Source organism: Neolamprologus brichardi, chromosome 13 (genome assembly GCF_056152115.1).
Source record: "Neolamprologus brichardi isolate AB-2024 chromosome 13, ASM5615211v1, whole genome shotgun sequence".
Classification (NCBI taxonomy): Eukaryota; Metazoa; Chordata; class Actinopteri; order Cichliformes; family Cichlidae; genus Neolamprologus; species Neolamprologus brichardi.
In genome coordinates, this window is record NC_142116.1 from 10,088,173 (window position 1) to 10,109,865 (window position 21,693).

The 21,693-nt window shown below is 40.9% G+C and overlaps 1 protein-coding gene and 1 long non-coding RNA gene across 2 annotated transcripts; both read right to left on the reverse strand.

The window, feature by feature from the left end:
• Nucleotides 1-15,481: 15,481 nt before the first annotated feature.
• olig3 (oligodendrocyte transcription factor 3) lies at nucleotides 15,482-17,370 on the reverse strand. Its single transcript, XM_006783652.3, has one exon. The coding sequence runs from the start codon at nucleotides 17,099-17,101 to the stop codon at nucleotides 16,217-16,219; it is 885 nt and encodes a 294-aa protein (XP_006783715.1). The 5' UTR covers nucleotides 17,102-17,370; the 3' UTR covers nucleotides 15,482-16,216.
• Nucleotides 17,371-20,022: 2,652 nt separating this feature from the next.
• On the reverse strand, nucleotides 20,023-21,087 carry LOC102789545 (uncharacterized). The gene is made up of 3 exons (XR_436678.3): nucleotides 20,779-21,087; nucleotides 20,373-20,505; nucleotides 20,023-20,235 (listed from the first exon to the last, which is right to left on the reverse strand). It is a non-coding gene; the product is annotated as an uncharacterized LOC102789545 (long non-coding RNA).
• Between the last annotated feature and the right edge of the window lie 606 nt (nucleotides 21,088-21,693).

The window sequence follows — 21,693 nt, forward strand, 5'->3', positions numbered from 1 at the left end:
AGTGGTGGTTCAGTACATTTTGTTGTAAAGTAACAACTAACTCTAAAAAGTATTTGTTTTAAATGTCTATACATTATACAATTATAATGTATATATTTATAAAATAAAATAATTACAATATTATTTTTTATTGAAATTTAGCTTAAAATGCTACTGCTGTTTAGACCATTTTATTCTAGTGTTTACTGTCATTTATGTTTTTTTACACACATTTTTATTGTTGTTGTATTAAAAATCATTATCAAGTAATTATTAATATCAAGTAATATTTTCCAGCACTGCTCCTGATAAGAGTACCTAACCATGATGTAGATCTATAAACCTAACCAAAGGATTTTTTTTTATCTTAAGGCAGCACCGTTCACATCATCTAATACATCATATTGTGAATGAATTTCTACTCCTAGTTTAAAGTCCAGTTGCAAAGTTTTTTTGTTGTTTAATTTGGAGGAGTTGTTGTTTTCATCATTCATCCACCCCATCTCTCATTTCCATCCTGTTTAAAGCATCGTGCAGGAATATGTAGCTTCAGGTGATCGTTCCAAACACTGAGCCTCTGGAGGACTTGTGTTTAACTACTCGCATTCATTCCAACAGCTGTTGCCAAGTTGCCTCCTCCTACTCAGGCCCTCTGCTAACCAGCTGCCTCGCAGAGCTCTGCAAAGCATGGTGAGGAAATGACAGCTTGTGTCATCTGCCTTTCACGTCTATAGTACTGTAAATAGGAGGATAACTGTATAATTAGATGGTTAACTGGTGGAATATGGTGTTTTCCTTGTTAAAACGTGTGTGCCTTGGGAAGCTGCCCGTGTGTGTTTCTAAAGTTGAATGCGTTTGTGTGTGCAAACATGTCCCTCTGTGGGAGTGTCTATTGTTGCACCATATGCATCATCAGTGTTCTTACATGTACAGCATATATCGCTTGCTTGACAGATGGCCACAGCATAGGTGTTGTCAACAGAGACCTGAAACCAGTGGTCCTGATTGCTGCTACAAACCCAGCAAATACCTCGAGACCTGCCCCGTCAAACTCTGGTCTGAGGTCAACACATGTCTGTGCTGGCACAGACGCACACTGAACAGATGTGTTGTTCAAATCGGGCGACAAATAGCAAAGATAAGCTTCATTGTCTTCTGAAAGTGAGTTCGCTGAGTTCTGTGGCTCAACAGGTTAAACGGTGGGAGAAAAGAATATGATATGAAATATAAAATTAGAATCTTCCTTGTGTTTGCACAAAGAACTTTAAACTCATAGCAGGGGAATATTTTTACTTTTATATATAAGATGAACGTGGCTGATGCACATTTATTGTAAATCTGTCAATTTAACCTATTAATTAATTATTTTAACTTAGTTGTTTTTAATCACACTCCTCCATTCATCTCCTTAACTGGTTGTGCTACAGTCACAATGGAGGAAACAGTGGCTGGAGACGGTGGAACAACTGTAGAATGAACTTGTGATCCTTTTGCCTTTAAAATGGTTGCTTTGAGGATGGAGGCCACATCCGCTTCCCCCCACAGTCCATTGCTGTCTCGTTCTTATTGCTGATAAAACAGCATCATAACAGCGTCAGTCTGCTATCAGTCTGTGATTGCATGGGGTCAGGTTGGAAAATAAAAGCAATCTCTTTGTGAAAACTCAGTGATTATCTGTGATAAATCTGTAAGATGTCATAGATTTGGAACAGAATTGAAGAAATTACTTCAAAAATGAAGTGCTTTAAGGACTCAAGCACAGTAGGAGTGTTTAATAAGAAACAATCCATTTACCATTTACAAAATAATATAGCAACCTTGCTTTTATATAGGAATATTACCAGTCAATAAAGTCATTTGGCAACAAACTTCGGTGCAGACTCTTGATTGCTAGCTTGATAGCTGTGTGCATCTGTTTTTATGTATCAAATCTAAATGAATGGGATTTAAATAGTTACAAATTTGCACAGATCTGTGCAAATTAACTGAGGTGCATTTATACAACTTTCTGCAGACTTTTTGCATTTACTACAGTAAAATGTCTGCAGTGTATTTTTTCTGTGGTTGTAACAAAAATGTTGATTCAGGATTTCAAAGAAGTCTGGAATCAAAGGGTTTAAAGTTATGATTCAAACACAGAGCATTGCAAAAATTTTTTAGAGGTATAAATGAAAAGGGACACATTCAATTTGATTAAGATATAAAAGCTACTGCAACACAAGCTACAAGGGTGTGACTTTGCAAGATAAATCGCCTCCACCTGGACAAAACTAATCTAGGGATCACTGTGATGGAAGAAAGAAACATAAAAGTTACATTTCATCTGTTTGGTGAATAAAATATTTAATAAGTATCTGGTTTTATACCACAGTGTTTAATTCCTTCCTTTTCTCTGTGTCTCCACAGGAGGTGGGAAAATTGACAGCAGGTTTGATGGATGACCTCCAGTCAACACTCCCTCTCCATCTCCTCCTCTATCCATCCTTCCTTCTCCTCCTCTCTCTGTCTCTCTCCTCTGGCTCCCCTTATCCCTTACATGCATAACACAGCCTCCCCTGGGCAGGCTCGGACAGGGGGCTGGTCTGGGAGGCCAGACCCAGAAACAAAGCACTCTGTACCATTCAAATGCCCTCCCCCAGGGCCCCCGTCCTCCAGAGAAAGTGCTCTCTGCTGAGCCGGGACTGTTAATAAGCTGCTAATGAGGAAACAGACCTCTATTCTCTGCTAACATCAAGACAGATGGACACACACGACATGTTTGTTTTAAACTTCCTATTGATATGATGGATTAGAGGCGAAAAGGCTCTGATTGGTCCTGGTAGCTCCATTTGGAGCCAAATGGCTGGCAGTAATTTATATGCTATAGCAAAGATTTTATTACAAATTAGTCGGCTATTACAAAATTGTCAGCTTGTTGTTAGTAACTGCTGTCACATTTTCTGTTTTTGCTTTTTTCTTTTATGGCACAAACAAGAACTCTGAGTCTTTCCGGAGAAGCTGATAAAATACTTTTATTAATATCTTTTTCTTTTTTATCTGCCAATATTTATAAAAATAAAAATCCACCAGCATTTAAGAATATAGTAAAGGTTCAATGGGTAGAAAGTGATGTAGCAGAGGAAGCCACTAGGGCTTAGAAATATAATAAGATTACTATGTTATCTTATTATATTAATACTGTTTTAATACTGAGGTATAACAGTGTAAAAGGTGCACTCAGTCACTACTTTGGTGTAGAAATTATCCAACAATCAGTTTGCATGATAATCAGGTGGATAAGCTGAGCAGCTGATGCGATTTTTCTCAATCACTGTGCATGAGTGGCAGGAAAACATCATAAACACGAAATGCAGTAAGAACAGCCTTACTTTAAATGTTTAATTTATCAACACTTACCGCTCTAATCATGCAAACAATGTAAGAAATTGACAAAAACAGTGGATCCAGTGGAGGCCTTGATGTCTTAAACATATAACATAATGCACAGCAGGAGGTTTCTTATGTGATGTCACAAGTGCATTCCTGCCATATTCTACATGATGCACCCACAAGCATCACCATAGCCGTAAGCATGGAAGATGCCAGCTTGTCTGTTACTTCTTAGCCCAGTGGCAGTAAAACTACAAAAAATGTGACATAAACTGGAAACAAAGAACAATCACCTTCAAAGCAAAAAAAATAAAATATTAATTTTATTGAGCAGCAGAAATGTTGTGAGCATTTAGCCCTGTGAGATTAAGGAGTGTATATGATCCATAATACACCTGCAGCATCCAGGTACTGGAAAAAGAGATAAAAACCATCACAAACAAATGACGGCGAGACTGAATAAAATGGTGAAAAGTGATACTTCCATTGTGTCTTTAATTTATGAGTTGCATTAACCACACATTAGCCTTTTGTGAGAATATTGTGAATGGCGAATTTTACAAACTCCAGCCCACACATGTCGTTGCCATCGCCAACTTTCTCTTCACCTCACCTCTAGCCACCTTCCTCCCAGCTTGTTAGAGGAAGCGGCATGCTGTAATCTCTGCAGGCCAGATGTGATCCAAAGAGACAACTGATGCTATTAGAGACAGCAACAGGACTGGGAAGTGTGCCTTTTCAAACTGTGCATTGTCTACTTAGGTCTGTCAGTGCAACAGGAGGACTGACAGGAGGTCCGCACTCAAGTGCCATGCTTGCATTGAAACCCCATCTTCTCTGTGTCTCGACAGGAGGCCCATGCAGTGCTTGACTGTGCCAGGCAGGCAGCATGGCTGTGTCTAACGGTTGGAGGCATAACAGACAGGTATTGATATGGATTTCTCTCCAGTAGGCCCCAGCAGAGAGCCTGGGGACTGTTAATAGGCCTCTAACGGGATGGCCAGCCCATGGACAGCCCCCACTGACCCCCCAGTACTCATGGAAAAGAGAAGATAATAACAGATGGAGGGGAAAGGCACTCTTCCTGTTTGACAGACAGAGAGAGGAAGATGGGGAGTTGGGGGGTGAGTGACAGCTCTTGGTGGGGCATCAGAAAGCGACAGGGCCAATGGGTGGTGGTTTTTATTGAGGGCAACTTTTCCTTTCAGCAGCACCTCGAACCTTTGTAAAATGTTCGTTATCATCATCTGGGTATTAATGCATGTGTGAAAAAAGTTGTGAAAATTTGTAAAGCAACTAAATTAAAAGTGTTAGACAAAGGAGTTCTGACAATGAACCAGTAATGTTTGCCAGATTTGGCAGGGTTCTGGGTTTGTGGATTTGTGCAGCTTTAGCCAGAGAATTAACTAATTTAGCTGCATCTGAACTTTGGAAACGTACAGGCAGGTTTCACTTTAAGTACCTGTACACACACAGGTGCACTTGGACCTATTCTGATATGACATTGAGTACAGGGCCAAGTTATGCGGACTGCTTCAAGTGACATACGGAAAACTACATGAAAATGTAGTCTATGACCTCCATAATGGTCAAGTTGCCTTGTGGGTGAAGTAGTTACAAAGATGAAGAATTGGTGGGATATAATATTTGACTCTGCTGCACTGGTGATTCTGAACACTGCAGTGCACACTCCAACTTTCTCTTTGGCTCTGCCTTGAGTGAATCTCCTCATTAAGCCTCCTCACTCAGCAAGTATAAATTGAGGCTTATGTATCGCATTGTCCCCAAAACTGTGATGGAGTGTTGTGTACTGCTGCCCGACTGCAACAGGGTTGTGGATCGCTTGGCGTTTCTCCCCGGTGGTAGTTAGCGTCATGGTTTCCAGCTGCTAGATTCTGGTGCAGCATCCAGTGGCCATTAGCGCAGCATCTGCTGCTGCTGACATTTTCAATATAGCAAATCAGAGCACTGCTGCTGTTATGACATTATGTGTTAGAGAGAAATATTTTTGCACAAAGCTACATTAACTACTTTTTTTTAACAGACTGTGTCTGAATAACAACTGTTTTGTAGTGAATGCTTACACACAGTGCACAACTGAACCACTAATCTCAGACCCACCCCGAAGCTGTTTCTGGTTCCATCTTTAAGAGGTTTGACACTTTTCTCACTGTAGCTTATATTACAGAATTCTTACAGGTTCAAAGGAGAAGAGAAAAGAAAGTCTATTAATCTGGATTATGAGTGTCAAGTTCATTCTTCAAGCAAGGAAGGAAGGAAGACAAAAAAGTGAAAGAGAAACACATGAAATCATCAGACAAAAAGAAACAAAACAGAATAAAGAAAATAAAAGAGTTGAGAAACAGAAAGAATGAAATGTAGAATCAATGAAAGGAAGGAAGGGAAAAGAAGATAAAACAAAGAAAAAAGAAACAGAAACAATAAAATAAATGCCATATAAACAAAATACTTAAATGCTCTTAATCGTCATCATCATCATTATAATAATCATAACTAGTTTGAGGAGAGGTGCAAAACTAACCTTAAATGTATCTTCCAGCAATAACGTTAACATTTATTGCGGGTCGTCTTTTGATCTCACGTTCAGAGAGGAGGTTTGAAAATGTGTTTTAATCCCGCTCTGTTTGCTTTGATCGATTTACTTGCTGAGATGTGCAACATAAATCCAGTTATTCTTTAAAACATGCAGTAGTCAAGCATGAAATGACTCTCTGGTAGCAGAAGGGTTCCTCTCCCTCTGTTACACACACACGCACACACACACACGCACACGCACTTACATTTTAAACAGTTGATCTGAAACCTCTGATTAAACTGAACCACAGAAGATTCAGCTACTACAGATGTTAAACAAGGTTTAATGACATGTATGAATTTCAAGATTTGCGTTTTGACCAAGCCACTAGCTACTGCATCACTCACACACACAGTCAACCCCCCCCCCCCCCCCCCGGCGTATCGCTGTGTCCTGTCTGATTGGGTGAGGTCTCGGGGGAGTCATTAAGTACAAAGCGTTAACATCTGCCAGACATTACTGAGCCAGAGCAGTTGTGATTCGGCCATATGATGACTCTGGCCCATCAGAGTTTGTGTGTGTGTGTGTGTGTGTGTGTTTGGCTGTCCATTGCTGCTGTCACTTCTGGTTTCACACCCATGATAATGGCTGTTTATAATTAGAGCTGTGCCTTCCTCGTGTGTTTCCCTGTCCTCGCCGGGGCTGTGTTCACACCGACCAGCACTGCCAAGCAAAGCTGATGCAGATTGACTCCCTTCAGGGGAGATCATGTTGAGATCATTTTTGCTTCATTTGTGACCTCTTAAACTTCTTTTCTTTTATTAGCACTGATGCTTTCTCTGGATCTCCCGTATCGCCATACCCCCACCGATCACTCTGTCCCTTCTGCTTCCTTTTTTACTTACCAGTCATACTTTTAATTTAACTTCTTTTAAAAAATTTTTTTTTTAGGTATTTTAAGACTTTATCCATTCGATTATCCAAAGTTTTCCTAAGAATCTGAACTTTTTACACCATTTTAACGTATTTCTTAATTCTATTGTGCAAACAGAATATAATATTCTATACTTATACCTGACAGCTGTACATTTAGTTACACATTTTCCAACTTTTATCATTTTAGCTTTATGTTTGGCTCATATATATGGCTTATTCACATTATGAAATGGCATTGAATTTTTTTCTCACTGGGAGACTGATTACAAGTAATTGTGGTGACTTCTGGACAACCACTTTCAGACCTAAGACGAGTGCACAAGGTACCTGATAGGAAGTAACTTGTCTCCAAACAACCACAGTTTGACTCGGATTGACTGCAGTCACTCTTAGAGAGATTGGGGAAGGCTTGCAGATTACATATTGCCAACACGTTGCAATCAGTTTCCGCTGATGTCTGTGACATATCTTTTTGTAATGGGGGGCTTGTATTCTGGTTAGATACCTATATAAAGGCGAAGTTTCTGTACAGCATTTGTGGAGAAATTTCTGATTTTCCTTTTAAAACGGATGATGTTCTTGTTGGACAGAAATGAAAATTTCTCTTTAATGTGAATTTTTGTATCTATAGCGACAGATTTTGCACAAAAAAACTGCATGCGATCATCAGCTTGGCTCCATTCAATCAAAGGCTGATAGCAGACTCAATCTTATTGATTTTTGTCACTGTACTGATGCACCAAAGCCACTTTGACTGGAAGTGGTTGCAGACCTGGTCCACATTGATTTCAAAGGCAACAAGACTGCACACAGAAACAAAAATTTTAGGTCGTGCTAACTCTAACCTCCAACAACTACCTCTGGTCATATCTCCTGCTTATTTATTTTTTTAAAATCTTCAGTTAGCTGTTAACTGTTTTAACTCTTTAATGTACACTTAAGTGAATTGCATTTTCATTTTCCAAGAATCATGTTAAATTTCTCCTGGTGTACCTGCTGGTTGAGAATCCCTGACCTGTAAAGCCCAAAGACTTTCTTACCACACTGAGAATCTCAGGTTACTAAAGTAGTATTATTTTGTTATTGGATAATATGTGGAAGAGACTCAACTCTAAGTCCTCTGAACAACAAAGTCTAGACTGAGAGAAACCAGAGGGCTGTTTATAAAATAAGGCCCAGAAAAGCTGCCTTGACATGAAATTAATAGCATTAATAGCTTCTATTAAAGTGAAAGAGACAACAATATCAAGTGACATTGTCTTTATGAGAAGATTATAGATGCAGGTTACACACACTTAGCAAAGCATAAGCTGATCTCTCTGTCTCCTTCTCTGCCCTTTCATACAATAATCACCTTGTCCAGAATTTCAGAACGTGTTGACGCATTATTTACATGTTTGTTTGTTCTCCAACAAGCTGTCTGGGTGTTGATATTGATCAGAATCACCAACTGTGACGGAGTCTGCCTGGCAGAGCCATCAATGAGGTCTGAACGTGCCAGCTGAATCCAGGCCAGAGGGAGGAGGCTAATGTCTGCTTTAACATCGCCGCCAGCTCACACAGAGGGTTAGATGGCAGGCTAACGCCTGGGTTAACAGCATTGCCAGATCACAAAGTCTTACACAGACCTGAGGAAATGTAATGAAAATGTCTTCAGAGAAAGCTTTAAGGGAACTGGGTATCTTTGATCAGGACCTTCCTAGATGTACTTAACATCTGGTCAGATTGGAGACATGTAATATATATACTTCTGCTGCCAAATGATGCGCGATAGACAGGAAGGTTAGACCTCCTGTAAATGTGGGCACATGCCAAGCCACGTACCTTAAGTTTGAGAGGTGTAATGTCTGTCTTAACAATGCTGCCAACAGAGATGTTAGATCAATTCCCAAAGGCCTCTTTGAATCTCTCATCTTCACGTTTAGCTGAAAAATAAAAATAAATGGTCACTTTATCACAACCGTGACATTATTGTATGTTGGCTTTTTAATATTTGTGTAATTAAATTGTGAAACTTAAGAACAAAAATAAAAAATAATCAGTATTGTTATGCTTAAATTTGAAGAGCAACAAATGCTTTGTTTTGATTGAAATGATTGATATACGGTCATGTTTTTGTACATGTTAACTGTGACTGTAAAACTACTACGACTACAGATAAATGCAATGGAGGTAAAAGTCACATGATAAACAGACGTGTACAAAAACAGTGTGAAGCAAGAAATATCAATTCAACTATTAAAACATTTGATTTTTTATACATTTGATTGACAATGTATCTGATTATTTAATGGGTGTGAACATGTAGCCACACAATGTTCTCTTTATGAGCCTGTTTTTATTAATATAAATAACACTTTTAAGCCTTTTACAACTATGTAGGTTTAAATTTAATTTTAAACCTTATTTCCGGCTGAACTCAACATGTCTCAACTGCCACAACCATCACGCCCCGACCCCTTTTTGCCAGCATCATAATCCTGCGATGAGCTGAGTGTGAAGACCAGTTAGCTTGGTATGACTTTATAGTGAGCGGTCAGGGGTTTGAGTCACCTTTGTGCTGTACCAGGGAGCCTAAGCCCCAATTTAAACAGGTCTTGAGACCAGTGACACCCGGTAACCACAGGTTGCTAGGGAAAAACCTTTCCTAGCTGGTTGGTGAGTGGTTGCTAAACTGTGAAATCACTTATGAAGCCCCAGTCACATATAATTAGAAAGTAGTCAGTGACCCGGGGTTAACACCAGTCAATGGGGAAAAATGTGTATTCTCCAATAGCCTGGCTAATATATATGTACTTGTTGTCACAAGGTGAAACTGATAACAAAGTTTGCATAGAAGATGCCAAATTGTCTGCAAACATTCAACAACTACTCAATGTGTACTGAAACTATGAAAAGTTCAACAAAACTGGAAGTGGAGCCTGCTCCCCTTCAAAGGCACAACTTTTACTTTTCCTCTTGGTGGTTAATTATCATGTGTTTGCAGACAAGCTGGCAACCTTTCACCAACTGGTCAGTAGTTGCCGAAAGGTCTCTGGGTCTACATGAACAATCACCGTGCATTAGCAGATTCAGAGACTGAATCGGCTTCCTCATGAGACAAATGAAAGGACAATAGTGTAGATTTATTTTTGTTTGGACAATGACCTCTGAAAAAAGGTTTTTATGGCTGGATGCATTCAGCCAATCAACTTAAATACCTGTGTCTTGATCAATCATCCCCCAAAACATTCATAAGCACCTCACCATGTATTATCAGTTAAGTTAGCACTAAATTCTCTCTACTGATATGTTGCAGGATGTTTGAATATATGACGAATGACTGATTGCACAGTGGGCAAAGATGATGAGCTGTTCAGTACTGGTTGGGACGTCACATTCCCTTCAAAGCCTTAAAACCAAAAAACTTGATCCACGCTCAAAGTCTCTTCATTTTAAAACTTTCCCGTCCCCTGATTTCATTTTGTTGTCAGTGAAGGAACATTATCAAACACATTTCTGTTTTGTTTTGGACTGGACCGTGCAAAGAGGTAGTCTGATCTCTCTATTTGTGCTGTCTGTTCTTGGCTTCAGTCGTGGCTCGCTCTCCTCATGACCATGTTTCACTTTGTCGCCCGACTCCCCCCCGCTGAGAGGGGACTGTCACCCAGGACTGTGCCAGGCCTGGGGTTGGCACACACACATAAGGACACACACAAAATCTTCTCTCTGTCTCCTATATTTTAGACAAAAAAGGTAAAAGAAAAAGAAAACCTTTCCTGCACAGTTTGCCTCGTGTCGTCAAGCAGAGACACCCGTTCCTCTGGGCAGATTTGAAGCATGTGGTGGCCAGAGATTTAGATAGATATATCTCACCCATTAACATCTGCTCCCCTGGCCTGCTCAGCACTTCCTTCCAGAAGGCCACTGCATACACACTCATCAGCATCTACATACATACACACTCACATCCACGCACGCACACATACACTACGGTTCATCTGCGGTTGACAATCAAGGACAGTTGGTTTTGAACAGTGTCAGGACAGTTAGACTCTCACAGGGAGTCTCCAAACTACAGGCGACTGGCACACAGACAAACACTCAGAGAGCACATTTACGGCCAAACACTGAACGCCATCTGTCAGTCACTGTAGGAGGATATTACTGCTGACGCACACACACACACAGACACGCACACACAGATACGCACGCACAGGCACTTTCTGTCTGGCTGAATCTGTATTTAACACACAAAATTCACACCAAAACTGGCTTGTATGCGGACAAGTGAAAGTGTGTGTGTTTGTGTATGTGTAAACACAGCATGTCCATTTTGTCAGGAATGTTGTTTGTATGTTTCAGTTTATTTTCTAAGCCCGTAATTGATAACATTGACCATCCTGCACGCATGTCTGTTCATTGGAGGAAGAACTCGGATATTTTCTTAAATGAAAGCGAGCGTTTGCTACGATGAAAGATGGCTTTGTTGCAGTTGTGTCAAGTTGACCGAGAACTACTTTTGTAATTGATGTAGAAGCATTTAAAACCTTTATTATTATTAATATTTTAGAGAATTTTTCATTGTGTATGTCCCAAAAGTTTGACTTACTAACTCAAACTTTTGAGAAGATAACCTTTACCTGAGAAAACAGATTTAAAGATGCAAAAAAAAGGTTTTGTTTTGTTTTTCAGATTAATATTGAATACCTGAGATGTGGTTGAGTAACGCTACGGATGCACCGTGGTAAACCTTTGCCATATTTTTGTTAGCTAAATGTTCAAAGATGAAGTGTGATGAAGAGGTTTTAACCTTTAGAATAGTTCAGTCATTTTTCTTAATGGCTATTTCTTCGTTTCATTGACACAAAAGGGGGCTACTGAAAACAAAAACGAGCAAAAATGGGAAATATTTCTGTATCCGCATCGGCCCAGAAATTCACCATCTGTGCACAAATCAAAACGCCTCAAAATTTCACTACCCGAGTAAATGTGTGTTACTTTTCACACTATGACAAATTCATTTGGGAGTAATGTTCGGATTTGAGCTATCCTATTGCCTGTTTATTTATTTTTTTTAAATACAGCTAAACACTTTATTTAATTCTCACATGATAAATAAATAGCACCTTATGAAATTAACTCAGTCTATCTCCCATTGTGTTCAAACGTCCCGTGATGACAGATGATATAACCAGCCCGAAACAATAACACACATGGTTATCATTCTGCAGCCCCATCCTCTCACTTTCCGCGACCCTGCTTGGACAAAGGGAAGTGTCAACACCACTTCTCTAACTGCACAATTAACATGCAAATGAGCTGAGTCGCTAATGGCAATGGCAAAGCGCTCTTATGATGGAAATATGCTTTCTGCTTTGGCAGTATGGGTTAAACATTAGTTTAAGGAATCAGCTGAGGACATTAGGGCAGAGGCCTCAGAAGCTTCCCTCAGGGCAGAAAGGGAGAAAGATGGAGCGAGGTAAACTCAGAGAGGGAACGGACTTTGCACCTGCTTCAATATGACTATGACACACACACACACTGAGCATAACCAGGCGGTTATAATCAGCCTCGTTCAGGCTGTCAGCTCGGTCAATAACTTATCCCCTCAACTGCTTTTGTTCTAGCAGCAGCTCGGCTGATGCGGCCACTGCCCCTTATTCAACTGAAATTTATTTTCAATTGCTGCCCTCAGGCAGCAGCTCACTGACCGACCAAGTAAACAAACCAGAAGACCACTTCACATTCATACACTTCCACACAGGCAGGACTCTTCACACTCAATGCAACAGCAGTCTGTGGCTGCCAAATGACATGTTTATACAAACTCTGGAGTTATAAAAGCCTTAAATGCCCCTACTGTTTGTGCATATCTGACACCCCCCCCTCTAAAACAACCCTTATATTTGCAGCTTTGTAAAACTATATCTGTGATGGAGCTGGCAAGCAGCTGTCGGGGTGTTTTAATTAAAACAACTTTGCGGATTTTCAGATTTGGAGGTTGGAGCTTTGTCACAGGGCCAGCAAGTGAGGCTGACAGTATTTGTTGCCTTGTTAGCATCCATGTTTAAGAATGGAGAAAAAAGGCCTCTCGTTGTGTGTGTGTGTGTGTGTGTGTGTGTGTAGAGGGTGAACAAAGCAGTGTTTCTCTAAGTGATAAACCTCGACTGGCTTGCAGTAACAGGTGTGTGCTCTGTAAAGGGCCAGTCATTTGTCAAGCCTCATGAAAAGAAGAGCTGATGGCCACGAGTCCATCCTATGATCGCTGACCAGCCTGCAAACAAAAACACAGATAGTTTCTGTAGAAATGATAGATTTGCTCTCACAGCCTCTTTCACGTGCTATATAAATATATATGCATCTCATTTTTTATAGTTTAGAGCTTTCTTTGTAAGTATTTTTGGTATTTTCGATATAATTTCCGCATTAAACACCTTTTTCACTTATAATGCATTAATGTTGCTTTAATGATGTTATGTTATTTGTATTTCTCTGTTCGCACACTCTCTAAGTTTGATGTTTGCTGCAGAACTGACCAAAGTCAGCTGTCCAACAACCTTCTCTGGTTTAACTGCCTCTGGTATAACAAATAGGTGTTCAAATACATAAAATTTCCAAATTTGAAAGCCGTTTTTATTTTTCCAGTTGAGTTTTTTGGTCCTTAACATAATCAGTTCTTCTTTTTAGTTTTGCGTTTGTGTTGATGTTGTTATTGTTGTTGTGTTGCATTATTATCCTCTTCTCTCCTCCTGTTTTTGCCTTAATGAAAAAGACAAATCTGAATATCAGTGGGATTTATTTAAAACAAAACTAAAAGTCTCCGTCTAATGAGGATAATTTTTGTGAGCCCTGCCAGGAAGATAAGCCCCTCTGTTAGATAAACACAGAAAACCTGTAATTCACTCGCTGCTTGCAAGTTAGTTTTTCTGTTTACCTTTCCAGCTTTCAGAAGAATAAGAGGGAAATCTTCCATTTCAATGTGCAGGCCAAAGGCAGGAAGATGCTTCTGTTGCCATGTGATCGACATATCAGAGCAGGACGTACACTTCCAAATTTAAGCTGGTTTACATTCCTCTCTTTAACACGGATGTGTCTTGTGCACGCCATTTGCATGTGCATGATTGTTTTGTGCGTTATTTTGTGGCTTACTTACAAATGCTCTCCCTCTCTGGTAGCAGCAGAAGCAGCAGTTGTCTCTGCTTTGCTCGGCTCCTAATTAGCCAGAATTAAGAAGTATTTCTCGGCCCATTGAAGAGTCTATTTCCTTTGAAACCAGAGCATAATAAACCTTAAGTAATTACCCCAACTCATGACTATTAACTCGCAAACCGCCAGCTTCCCTTGACAACATCCTCCTCAGTGTTGTGTGGTTAAAAGGCCATTGCAGCTACCCAGCTATTTACATCCCATCTGGCAGCTTGCGAGGGACAGACAGGCTATACTCATTCCTAAAGACAAAAAGAAGAAGAAGAAGAAGCGTAAAATGAACTCTTTCACTCTTTCTCGACTTAGCCACCAAACTTGTGTTTTCTTCCCTCCAAATAAGTTACAAAAGGGCTTCGTCTCCTTTTCTCTTTCTGTCTTTCTTTACTTTTTTTAATCCACACACTCATTTGCATACGGCGAGGCCGAGGAGGGGGTCTGAATGTATAATCTTCTACATTTAGAAGCCTGTAATCCCGACGCCTCTCTGTGATGTGATTTTCTCCTCTCGGTCCCCCATGAACAATTAACTTGTAATCTCCACAAACATACGTGCATTCTGTCGCTGCAGAGATGAGACGGAGAAACACCCAAGGGACCCGGCGGACAAACTGCTCTGCGCTCCCCAAGGCGGATCACTTTCTAGCTGCTACAGGGACCAATTCAGCTGGGCTCCATTAGGCTGCAGCTCAGTGCCTTATTTCCCTCTCGTTTCTCCCTTTTCCTAACATTTGCGCGAATCCTAAATAAATGATGCATTCGTGTTATTGTGCAGACACGTATGCCCCGAGGAGAAGGTGACATGGCTTCAAAACTTTGGTTAATTTTAGAACAGTTCTAAAACATGAATTTGAACAACCAGCAAAATGTTTAATGTCCTGCTGCGTAATTTCAGCAGTTATTCTAGGATCATTTAAAGGAGAAAAATATCAGATGCTAATTTTCACATATTTATATGTAGTTTTCCTTAGAAATCTTTACTATAAAATAGCAAATGTTCATTTATCTATAAATCTCTGCGTCTTGTTGATTTCAATGTAGTCTGTTTTAAATAAGCAGAAAAATCCGGGGTCTTAAAAAAAGAACAAATAATAATGAGAAGTGTAAAAGAAAAAACGCGCTGAGGTGTTTTTGTCTGAGGCCTTGAAATGTTTATAATCATTGCGAAATAATTATTATTTAAAACAAGATTTGTTTTTTTTAATGTGCAATGATTACATATATGTGGGCAAAATAAAATATTTAAAGAAGCACAGCTTCGTATTTATCTTAAGATTCTGTCTGAAACTACTAAAATTAATTAAAGAAATAAAAAAGTAAAACTGACTTAAACTTCCGGGGGTTTAATTCTTATATGATAGAAAAAAAAATGTCGTTTCGATGATTTGGGCTTTCAAGTGAGTATTTAAAAGAAACAGAGGAATACATTGGGTATGATTCATAATTCCAGTTTTATTGAAATTTCATCCAGTGACGCTGGGCGATAATAAATATTTCATCAGTCATCAACAATGTACAAAAATAAAGACACGGGGTCTCTGGGCATAACAAATTCATTTCAGCAAAAACAATCATGCTGTGATAATTACACCATCATGCAAAAAAAACCCAGAAGTTAAAATCAAAATAGAAATCAATAGAAATCAGGGCACAAATCGACACACAGTGAGCCACACGATTAAAATAAATCTTAAAAAAATTTAAAACAAATTTCCGTGGTGGCACAATCGTTTTAGCCAAACACAAACATGTTGTTATTTATTTTTTACATAGAACTCAAGTTTAAAATCCTTGGTACAAGGCACAGAGCATTCTTCGTTTTCACAAAATGACGCTTGATATATTTAAAAAATGTTTTTAAAAAAAAGAAAAGAAAAAGAAAGAAGCAGAATTAAAATGTTCATGCTGCCTCCTTCACCCTTCACAATGTCATGTGCAACGAAGACTCAGTTAAACACAGGAGGAGCGCGGTGTGTATTTTCTTTCCTTTTTTTTAACCATCAACTGGCAAAAATCAGTAGTCTTTATATATATATAGTCCAAGTCCTTGTTACAAGGAGGAAAAAGGCTTTTCTGTTATACGTCAAACAAGAAAACAGACTAAACAACGACATGCACCAGTGAGGCCAAATTCCCCCTCATGCCCTGAATTATCTATTTACAAACATCATTACATCTCTCAGTCTCTGCTGCTCATCAGACACACGGGCATCATTTCATCCCGTCTTTCCCCTCCCCTGAGAGTCTCGTGAGGCCGGTGGAGGTGATGGGGATGTGTGGAGGAGGCGGAGGCACCTGGCAGATGGTGCAGGGACACGGCAGCCCAGCCCAGTGTTGGAAACCGGAGCCCAGCTGCAGGGCCGAGGGCGCAGTTGGAGCGCCCTTCATCAGGGAATGGGGTGCTCTGATGGACGTGAGCCCCGGCAGCGCGCTGGACAGAGTGGAGGACGTGGAAGAAGACAGCGCGCTCCCGAGAAGAGGGTGCACCTGGTGAGCGGCAGCGGCTGCTGCAGCGGCGGCAGCGGCGGGACCTCCGGAGTGTCCGCCGGGGCCGTGCGCCACCGTGCCGCAGTGGAAGGCTGAGTGCTGCCCTCCGTATATCTCCCCTACCAGCCGCTTCATCTCGTCCAGGGAGCTGGTGAGCATCAGGATGTAGTTCCTGGCCAGAAGCAGCGTGGCGATCTTGGACAACTTCCGCACTGAGGGCCCGTGCGCGTAGGGCATCACCTCGCGTAGGCCGTCCATGGCCAGGTTGAGGTCGTGCATGCGCTTCCTCTCCCGGCCGTTGATCTTGAGACGGAGCTGGTACATTTCCTCCTCGGTGACTTGCTTCTTCAGTTTATACTTGTTGCTGCTGCTGCTGCTGCTGCTGCTACTGCTGCTGCTTCCCACAGACGCGGACTTTGCTTCTCCTGAGCGCAGGTGCTCGCCCCCGCTCATCTTCTGGCGCTGCTGCTCGCCGCTCTGCGTGGAGGAGGACACGGAGGAGCCAATGTGGTGATGATGGTGGTGGTGATGCGGGTGGTGGTCACGGAGAAACATGCCGTCCATGTCCGGGGATGAGGCTCTGCTGCTTGGGCTGGAGTCTGAATTCATTTTATGAGTTTGCTTCCGAGGTTGTTGGGTAGGAGGTCGCTGCTGGCTTCCTCCCTCTCTCTCTCTCTCACTCTCACTTTCACTCTCTCCCCACACTCTCCCCTCTCAGCTTTTACTCCCTGCCTCTCCCTTTCTCTCTTTTTCCCGAAGCCTTTAGTCACTCTGGTCACCTGATGTTGCCTGTATCCCTCCTGTCCCGTGCTTCTGTCCTTATCACATCGGTTCCCACTTTGCGTCAGTGTCTGTCGACTTTCACTCTGCGTGTGTCTCTGTAACTCTGCGGTGAGGGGGACACTGATTGTGGGTATTTATACGCGCGGACAGACAAAAGCGGCTTTCCTATTCATAACGCCTAGTTAGGAAGATGACGTGCCCGTTAGAAAGGGGGCGGTGTGCTTTGACTGTCCCAGTGACCGCGGTGCGCAACCATTCACTGCCATTGTCAGAAAACTGTCGGGGGGCACCGCGCTCCTCTCCTCTCCCCTCCACTTCTCTCGTGGATGGGAAAGTTGCTCTTCCTGGAGAAACCGGTCAGTTTTCTTCCTTAGTGATTTTTACTGCACAAAGCACACGCGGTTTATTATGAGATCTTCCCATTACTTTACGCACACACGCACCGCAATTACATCCCAAGAAAGAAGAAAAACAATTTGAAAAGAGAGCCGTTTAAAATTGCTGTCAAACGCAACTGCAGAGAGCATGCTGCATTTTTGTAAAAGAAGAAAACCTCATCAGCCTCACACACACTCACACACACGCTGTTCACTTTGTATCGGACGGTCAAAATTTAAGCCAAAGTCTCCGAGGTTCCGCCGGTGGCCGCCTGAGGGAATGACGAGGAATGGGAAGGGAAATTGCTTTTCCCATTCAGCGGTTAGTGCTGCCGCAGGGGTGCAGGGCCTCCGCTGGGACGGAGGTAACATGCCGGCTCCGACTCTCGGCACTCTGCTGGCCATATGGCAGCATGCGGATGTCAGAGTTTACAAGGCTGTGCCTCATGGTCCAACTTCTAGCTTCCATGTGCTGAAAGCACATTATTATTATCATTATTATTATTATTATTATTATTATTATTATTATTATTATTATTATTATTATTATCTTAAAAATAAATACTACTGAAAAAAACATTCAAACATTGAAATCATTTCAGCAATCAATTAAATTTCATTATAGGCTACAATATGAGCCAAATGCAAGCCATGCACACAAACCACGTCTAAAGAATTTTAAACGACAAAATGGAAAGACATGCCAAACCACAGATGTGTCAAAAACAAAAGGGAAGAAAGACTACTAAATCTTAAAAGCAGTCATAAAAATTCTGTATTGTCAACACGCAGTGAAAACATTCAAAACATTAGTTTTTATCCACTGAAGCAAAAAGCTGATCTTTCAATGTGCATTAAAATATAGTGCGAATGGTGTAAATTGAGTCAGTATTGTCTATATTGAGCAGCTGAGAGTGCTCTCTCCACTCTGAAGAGTCTACTCCAGATCTGTTTTGTCGAGGTGGAGTGGGGGAACGGGCCACCAACAATAACATGTGGAAGTAACTGAAGCACTCTTCCTCTGACCAACCACCTCAGCATCCCTATCTCTCCATCTGTCTATCCGTGCCTCCATCCATCCATCCGTCTGCACTCTCACCCACCCAGCACTTCAAACCCCCGATAATAAAGTCTGCCTCAAACTCTGCTCCGTGCTTCATCCTTCACCAATGAGATCCCCCTGGTAGAACAGTAAAAATGTGTATTCACAGCCTCATTGTTGGCCCAGCAAAAGAGCCCCTCTCATAAAGGTGCTGCCAATGCAAAGAAAAGCGCTGGTCGGCTTTGCTCTCTCTTGGTGGCATTTGATAGTGTAAAGCTTTGAATACCAATTGCTTGAACTGGACATATGTGAATCCCCTGTAAGCCTACTAATCCTGTCCCCAAGTGTTTCTTTGTGTGTGGGGCAGCCTCGCACACCCAAGAGAAAGTGTTCCTAATCCGGCCAATGTGGAGAAATGTGTGAATGAGAGGGGCATAGCAGGTCTGTTAGCATGTGTGTGTGTGTGTCAGATATCAATTTGTGCAGGAACACATGCTTTGCAAAGGGTATTTTTTTGCTTATGTATTTTAGTGTTTGTGAGTGTGTGTGTCCATCTGAGGCCTCTGATTCAACACCACCAGGACACTGGCCTAAATGAAGGCAGTTATTCACCGTTCCCCACACTACTGTCGCAGCAGGTCGCCCATAATGTGCTCTTTTCACTGCGTAAGCTCCTCGTTTTCCTTTTATTCCTCTGTTCGTATCTTTTTTATCTCTCCCCCTCTCTCCTCCTCTCACACTCTTTCTCACTCTCTGTACTCCTTCTCACGAGATTCTGGTCAGGCTTGCTTCTCCTCTTGAAACCCTCTCACATTTTTTTTCTTCCTCTCTTTGAGAAGTGGCTCTCTGCCCTCTCACATCAGCTCTCTGGGCAGCAAAAGGACACAATCACAGGGACCCAAATCGAGCCAGCGCTATTGCTTTTTTATCTTAGACGTCACTGTTTATTACTATTTTAAAAGGTGTCTATATTTGCAGTTTTGAATGTTGTACATATACCATTCTGTAACGTTTGTGTATTAGGTATCACAGGTCCATGCAATCATACGTTGGGTCATGAGAAAATTGAGTGTTGCACATGTGTGCATGTAAACAGAGATGCCTTTAAATAACTGAGATATATAGAAACATTTCTGATGTGTCTCCAAAGAGCAGGAGGTAGGAGGTCTGCTTAGATTACTGACCATAGTTAAGTCCATAATAGGTCATTTACAATTTTATTATAATGTTTCTACTCGAATAGAGTCTACTAGAAAGCATTTATATGCTTTGATGTATTGTTTTATAGTCACATTATTTTCCTTACAGTATATACTGTATTACTGCATTACAAATATGTTGTGCTAAAAGTCCGGAAGCATGATGGTTTGGTGGTTAGCACCATCACCTTAAAGAAAGAAGGTCCCAGGTTTGAACCCATCAGCTGGCTGAGGGGCTTTCTATGCATGTGGACTTTGCAAGTGACCTGTTGCTATTTACCTGTTCATCTTGCATCCTGCCTGGTGCACCTGGGATAGGATCCAGTAGAAGACGACAGACAACTAAAAGTTCAGAAGATATTATTTGTTATGATCTCTAAAGGCCCATAGAGTTTGAGTCAGATCCTCCATTTAAATGTAAAAACATCTGGAAAAATTAAACATGATCTCCAGTAGCAACCAGTCTCCTCTTCATCTACCTCCTGGGAGGCTCCAGCTACTAGACCACCTCTACTAGTCCCAGGACAGTCCACAGTGACTGGAGGCTTCTCTCTGGTAGTTTGTGGTCAGCACGGAGTGTCTGTGACACATGACTGGCTGAGTATCTCTTACCTTAAAGAACAAGGACACACATACCTGAGACAATAAAGAAGGTAAAAGTCAGCGCCAAAAATAATAGCTGATGTCACTGGTATAAAAAAGAATGAAATGTTATGTGTTGAGTTCTCACATACTCTGAAATGAAGAACGGGAAAGATCGGCATGAGTTAGACATGTTTTGTCTCCTAATTTTGCCTCTTTGTGTTCTTTCTGCTTTAGTTCACATGGAGTAATCATCTGTACATCAAACCATGCTTTGCTTCAGTAAAGACTGTAAACACTTACCTGGTCTGTGGAGGTGGGCATATGAGTCTTCACTCTGTGACCTAACACATTTATTTATGTGTTGCAGGAACTCATTAGAAGTGTTGTTTTGGCTTTAAGAGATTAGAGCTTCACCTGGACTCTCCTGAAACCCAAAATATATCATCATAAATAAGATGAAGCTGTTAACATTATTTTTTCAAAAATCACCAAAATCTAACATTTACTGCTGAACAATTTTGTTAAAACGAACTGCTTGAGGCTACAAGACACTAACAATTAATTTGATTTAAAATTGCTTTAAAACCTTTTTCTTTGCTGGCATATTAACAAAAGTTGGGTTGTGTGTTTTATATTGTAGAATTTTTTTTTACTCGTAGAGTTTGTCTTTTGTGCCATCTCTTCTGTATCTGATGCTAACTTTCACTTTAAAGGACTATCAAAGAAGTAAAATGTGACAGTATGTGGCATTGGTTCATGCCACATACTTTAACAAATTAACAAAAAAACAGAAACCTGACAGTAACTTTAAATAAATAAAAATTCAATTATATTATAGTTACTGATGGTTCAAATATAATTGCTCACACAAACCTAAAAATGTATTACAGTTGTTGCTGAGAGTTATTCTGACTTTATTTATTATGGACCTCCATTAACATCTATATAAAAGTGGGAACAGAAACCTAGAGCCGTTCATTTGTAGCAATCAAGTAACTATATGCTCACTGTCTACTTCATAAGTTACACCTTGCTAGTACAGTGTTGGACTGCTATAATTCTTTGATGCCATTTGAGCACAGTGAACTTATCATCATGTTCAAGAAACCAGTTTGAGATGATCTGATCTTTATGACATAGCGAGTTTTCCTGCTGGAAGATGCTATCAGAAGATGGGTACACTGTGGTCATAAAGGGACGGACATGACCAACAAC